Below are 6,579 nucleotides of genomic sequence, written 5' to 3' on the forward strand. Positions count from 1 at the left end.
CTCCGGGTTCTCCGGTTTCCCCCACAACACAAGACCACACTTCGCTTAAAATCGTGCCAACGAGAGTGATTAATATAATGTTGTAATAACTTGTTTCATAATCGTTGTAAAATAAATATGTTTAAACTAAATAAAAAAAGCTGAAATGTTATAAAAGTGACTAAGCGTCAATAATATTTTAAACATGTTTAGTTTTTTACCAACCCATCTTATGTTCATGTCTTTGTAATATTATATGCATGATCAGTTGTCAATCTCTTCAATCAAAGAGGCTGATTGGTTGGCTAAATTGACACATATAATAATTAATAACGAAAATCAGCCTGATTGTCTTTACCTTCGACTTGTTCATAACTTGTAATGCTCCCTTACTATCCTTGTAGCACGAACGGACAACAGCAGTCTATATCCAAACCGTCACAACCCCCGGTGGAATCAAGCTCGCAGTCACTTCCGGTAGGACAGGGCTCCCATGCGCCATTATCCCAGACACTTCCGATGGGGACCACACCCCCGGAGTCTGACTCACAGTCACTTCCGGTCGGGCCACCGTTGTCGGATGGTACCCAGCAGCCCTTCTCTCAGACACTTCCGGTTGGATCCCGACCACTGGGCAAGAATCAGAAGAATCAAAAGAATCAGGAAGGACCCAGATCACTGGACCTCACAGGTAAAGGGCGGGATAAATGGAACCTTTCCTTAAATGGTTAGACAATAACTGATGTGACGTACCTCTATATTTATCATTGTTGTTTAAGATTGTTATCCATTCTTTAATGACTTCATATCTTGTTTGACGTATATAATCTAACGCTCGGTTCTTCGGACTGAGTCGACAATATTTTGTTCCAAAATTTATTCGTCCAACTTCCAACAGGAGAGCGTACCGGTTTGGCGACACCAAAGGGCCAGGGGGAGATAATTGAGCAGATAATTGAGCAGACACCTTCAGACATCTCGCCCGGGAGGGTAAGTACAAGAAGGTCGAGCGAGGGAGGTCGAAGGGGCCAAATTTGGTGCCAGCAAAATAAATTGTTTTTTTAGATCAAAGTTGTTTTGCCAAAATGATTTCGGTAAAAGATGGTTAAAGTTATTTAATATCAAGTCAGTACTTACGCCAGACATTTACCATCAAAAGGGCAGAAATTAGTTCTTTGTTATTTTGTTAAATGTTCAAAACCACATCATATGTTCTCTTTGTATTCATAAATATCATTAATGTGACATGTACTTCAAATGTGATGCTTATTCCTAAGGCCGAGGTAAAGACACGTGAAAAGCCAGCGGACGGACGGCCGTCAGAGGCACGTGATAAACGGGCGGACGAACGGCCACCGGAGGAGGAGTCGGACCCGGACCTCTGTGAGAGCTGTAATGAAGAACCCTACAGGTAAACCGTTGAACGTTGGGCTGAAAGATTGACTTGTATAGATAGTATGTAAACTGTATGAACAGCGACCTGATTTTGCAATAATTATATAATATTATATTATATATATATATATAAGCGACTTGTTTTTCTAGATATACATGTATACCGAAAATCCATGGCCAAAAAAGAACAATGCACAAAATGTTAACATGGAATGCACACTTAATTAACATAATTTATGTTAGTGACACTCTTATTTAAAATCAATACATACATGTATAACAAACATAATTCTTAGTGATGAACCTTTCACTACTAGAAAATGCATTTATGGAAAATTTTAATTACTGACAACAAGATTGTAACCGTGTATTTAATAGCTAAAATATTAAATGATTTTTGAGTGCTGAGATGTTTACTGCGATCTTCTATCGTTTCATAAGGTAGAAAGGCCGTGTTTGTAGCACCTTTCTTTCAAATTACACTCGGTATCCTTCATAAGAACCATTGTTTCGACATTTATTCATCCTTTTTGGAATATTAAAACAGTTGCAATTATTGTGGTAAATCTTATTTGGGGGGTAAGAGTGCATCTTAACTGAGGATAAACATGTATGTATATATTACCAAACTAAGTATGTACATATCGTGATTGTGTGTTCATTCCAGGTACCGGATTGAGCCGTGTGGCCATCTGCTTTGTGGAGACTGCGCGCCCAAGCCCAAGGCGAAAAAGAAACGCTGTGCCGAGTGTGGCGAAGTGGTGAAGGATGTTGCCCCCGCGCGCTAATCAAGCGTCTCGGTGATTTGATTATCAGTCAAGCGTCTCAGTAATTTGTTCATCAGTCAAGCGTCGATTGAGGCTGGTGATCTTGGAAACGTTTTGCCGACCATTGACCTTCCGTAAACTCTTTTGGGGGATATTTTTTGTTGTGTATAAATGTGTATATGACCGGATGGAAGTTTGCGTGATAAATAGAAACTGGTGATATTATAACTATTATATGTAATTTGGTTAGTTTTGATTTTAATTTAACATAAATGATTGTTACTTTTTATAAGCGTTTCTGTGGATTCTACATTGTTTAAAATCGAGTTTAATGAATGGTTTTTATTATATGAAATTAATTATCATTGAACTTTCATTTTACTATAAAAGGATCAGTTCTTTGTGTGTTTTTGATGATTTGCATGTCTTTTAAATTAAATAATCAATTATTTAAACAAGTTTAATATATTTGCTGTATTATATTATTGCTGTAACTAAATTGCTGTGATTTTGAAGCCAACATGCCAATGGCAATATTTATGTTTATTTATAACAACATTGTCATGCTTTATCATAATTTATCTTTAAAATTTATTAACCTGTTTATACCTGTAGTGTATCTGGAAAGTACGAATGTTATATTGATTTATTCATTAAAGATATTCTATGTTGTACGCGTCTATTTATTAGTATACCAACATGCCTAAATCATGAATTTTATCCTGCGTATTTTCATTAATCAATTATCTTCTAAATTGAAACTATTCTTATTTACCAGCATAAATTTAAGGTAAAGATGAAAATAACTACTCGTTAAAGGGACTATACACCATATTTTCTGGAACGAACCCCTGGACAATCATTTAATAAAATGTTTTAATCTTTGATATCATAATTGTAAAAAAAGTACCAAAATGTATTTTTTGTTCGCTATTTCATCATACGGAGTGCAGCCCCTTTAACAACGCCTATTGGCACTTCATAACATTGATACACTTACTTTAAAAATCAAATTAAGCAAGAAGTTTGACATTGTTTGTTAGTGGGGCTATTCTGAGATGTTTCATATCTGTATAAAAAACACTAAAAATGTTAATACACCGTGTCGGTGATGTTTTTAAATGTATCCTAAGGTGACGTATCTAAACAAGAGCATCGCGGAAGGAACGCCAGCACTCGTTGGCTGCTGTTGTGTTATAGTCAAAAAGGGGTATAACTCAACAAGTGTTTAACTCTGAGTTATGGGTCTTGCTACACGTATGCATATTGTCTCCAGGGGCGGGTTCAAGAATTCGCATTATTTATAGAGGGCGCGTTTTGGAAGCGCAACTCAGAAAGTACGCATCTTTTCAAAGAATGCGATCAGTACAGGGTTTTATTAAACTAATTGAGGCATAGTCTTCTCCAAGGTAATATAGAGCCATTTTAGTCTGAATAAGCGCATTCAATTACCTTTTTTCCTCATTTTTCTCGTATATCGACATAAAAAAGTAAACTTGCTTTAACTCTAACCCTTATCCCCAATAACATAGGAGTCAGCAAAGGGTATATAGCTTATCGATGGCACCATTTAAAAATGCCGAACTTACATTTTTGTTCTTTTTTAGGAGATACAAAAAAAACAATATAAAATGTCATATACAATGACATGTAGGTTCGGGTTTTTCTGCAACTTCTTCTGACCAGTAAACTCAATTTCTATTGGCTGTTAAGTCCGGTGTTTTCAGATAAGGCGGCAAACTAAAATATGTTAATAAAAAGATGAAAACCCCGAAATAGCAAAAAAATGTAGGTTCGGCTTTTTTAAATGGTGCCATCGATATGAAAATGGGCAATATTTGTCCACGGTCAAAGTGCATGACGAAATCAATATTACTACATGTGTACATTAGATCATGTAAAGATTAAATTGAACAGCAAATCTGAAGTAAGACGACAGCCGTTTGCATGCAGTACGTTTAAATAATATTCTATTTTATGCCATTCATGTTTATGGCCGTGCTTGTTTTTTTGTCAAATTTCTTGTTATCTTGACCCTTAATTCAAGTGCCATTGAACATGATAAGCAATATGTTTTGACTACATGTCTTGTCCATGTGGTAACCATTGTAATACGAACACCTTTAACGCCTTCAACGAAAACATAAACTACTACAGTTTGAAGTTTAATAACAGTAACAATATGACATAACTGAAAATTACAAGTATATGATGCACATACAATATAAAATAATCTTTTAGTTATAGAATTAACAAATTGAAAATGTTACAACAGCGCTTAAAACACCACTTTTAAACACTTTCAGTTATTACATTATATGCTATGAAGTAGTAACATTTCCACAACATGTTATTAGCGCGATGAGCTGCATGAAACGTTTGTCTCATATGTAAATGTACTGCTTTTGAGACAAAAATATGAACCTTAAACAGAATGGGCCATGCTTAATGAGCAATAAGATTGACATTTATGTGTGAAGTAATTGCATCTTTATCCGGATTTGAATAACAAAATTGCAACTTGTCCGAGGTAGAAGTACATGAAGTGTTTCGTTTCACGGGTCACATAGCTGCCGAGGTTGCGACCAAAAATCGCGTGCCAAGTGGGGTTGTACTTTTTGTCGAATTCCTTTTTGATAAAGGCGGCAATGTCCTTTTCAATGTTGAATTTCTCGAGGGCCTGAGTGGCGCAGTCTACGGCATCCTGCTGCATATCCTCTGACATGTCAGCATTCTTGATAACCGCTTTTCCATCAGTCATCTTTGCTGCAATAAAAAAAACAAGCGCTTGAAAACCATTTGGATACAAGTGAGCGATTTTGTGTTTGTACGACTCCTCTTTATAGCTATTTTCAATAACACAATAATAACAGTTCTTAAAACAATGGCTTACTTAAGTTAACCTAAGTATTCTTAAGGCGCTACTGGGACGATGAAACCAAAACGGACAGTTTGTTTCAGTACAATGTTAAAGAAATCATTAACAAATTAAATTCACCACTTTAAAATACGCTATTAAAAATCAGTTTTCTAAAGGGCCTTATTGCAAAAATATTAGATACCATTATTCATTCCGAAATAACCAGGGAAGGATTCTTATTTTCGCGAAAATAACTTTATTTTAGCCAAAAACTAACCCTATTTTCAGATTGTTATTAAAATCTGCCGAAAATAACTTTATTTTCATAAAAAATAATCGTATTTTAGTCATACCCAAACTTTCTAATAAGTACTTTACCCTAGTAAATTAAAGTACTTTTGTACATGTTTATAAATGTCATAATTAAATGGTAAGCAAACATACATTTACTTTATATGGCGTTCATTGGTATTTAACTTATCGCCATGAAATCAGAAATGAAATGCCGGAGGGATATTTAATTAACGTTGCAACTTTATCGCCGAGTCGCTGTGCGTTTTTATTGGTTTCAATTGTTCATCCCATTTTGTCACAGGTTTTTTTATATTGAGAAAGATGTCATGATATTCTTTTTAAAGATTTAATAAGACAAACGGATTTTTCGGGAAAAATATATTTGTGAAATGTAATAGAGTATGTGCATTATATACAGTATATTCGTTAAAATATGAGCATTTAAAACTGTGAATGAATCTGATAATTGAACTACTGGAAACAAGTGACTGTGCTTGGAATATTAGTGTTCAATTTAAATATATATCTGTTAAAAAACTGCAACAAATGTTTTAAAGACAAGACGGACACACCGGCGTGGTGTAAATAAGGCTACGCTATAAAAAGGACACTTTTGCGGTTGAACTGAGTATAATTTTCTTCAACCTAAAGTAATATGGATAATTGTTTGTTACTTCGATAACTAAACTCTACCAAAATGATCTGAAAATTTATATGTGGCATGTAACACAACCATATGATTCCCGCCGTTTGTACCGGAAGTAGACGTGGACAGGTGCGCAGATGAGGGCGCTGGAAGCTCTTCTCTGCTCATGCCTGATGGTGTACACGTGTCTCTACGTATTCGTGCAGGAGGGGAACATTGCTACGGTATGTATCATCATCGTCGTCACGTCTTCATCGTCGTCGTCCTCCTTCTCCTCCTCCTCCTCCTCCTCCTCCTCCTCATCATCATCATCAACGTCGTCGTCGTCGTCGTCGTTAAATTATTGAAAATTTCGATACTACTTAGTGATGTAGTACTACTACCACTAACACAACTACTACTCCTTATTTTTATGATATTAATTATGATATCTTGTAAAAGGCTTTGTGTCAGCAACTGCTTTTTCATCTTCTGTTACATTAGATTCTGCTTATTCTCCATCAACACGAACCTCCTTCACCTCCTTACAATCAACTTATTTTCATTTACTGCGACCGCCATCGCTGTTAACAGCTTCTCCTTTTCTATTAATCGTATAACCATTCTTCGCCTTTCTACTGTGACCGCCATCGCTGTTA

At 35.7% G+C, this 6,579-nt stretch overlaps 2 protein-coding genes across 3 annotated transcripts in view; one reads left to right on the forward strand and one right to left on the reverse strand.

Annotated features, from left to right (window-relative positions):
• Nucleotides 1–2,813, forward strand: part of LOC128246756 (E3 ubiquitin-protein ligase MIB2-like) — a 36,716-nt gene extending 33,903 nt beyond the window's left edge. For both annotated transcript variants that reach the window (XM_052965168.1, XM_052965169.1), the window contains exons 29-32: nt 384–670; nt 878–969; nt 1,257–1,390; nt 2,042–2,813. In XM_052965168.1, coding sequence (XP_052821128.1) covers nt 384–670; nt 878–969; nt 1,257–1,390; nt 2,042–2,162 — 634 coding nt within the window. In that variant the 3' untranslated portion in view covers nt 2,163–2,813. The remainder of the gene's footprint in view (nt 1–383; nt 671–877; nt 970–1,256; nt 1,391–2,041) is intronic.
• A 1,819-nt stretch (nt 2,814–4,632) lies between these two features.
• Nucleotides 4,633–4,902, reverse strand: LOC128203240 (dynein light chain 2, cytoplasmic-like). The gene has a single exon (XM_052904549.1). The coding sequence runs from the start codon at nt 4,900–4,902 to the stop codon at nt 4,633–4,635; it is 270 nt and encodes an 89-aa protein (XP_052760509.1).
• Between the last annotated feature and the right edge of the window lie 1,677 nt (nt 4,903–6,579).

Source organism: Mya arenaria, chromosome 9, assembly GCF_026914265.1.
Source record: "Mya arenaria isolate MELC-2E11 chromosome 9, ASM2691426v1".
Taxonomy (NCBI): domain Eukaryota; kingdom Metazoa; phylum Mollusca; class Bivalvia; order Myida; family Myidae; genus Mya; species Mya arenaria.

Excerpts from the sequence above, each read along its gene's own strand:
- LOC128203240 (XM_052904549.1), bottom strand. The coding sequence starts at position 4,902 with ATGACTGATGGAAAAGCGGTTATCAAGAATGCTGACATGTCAGAGGAT.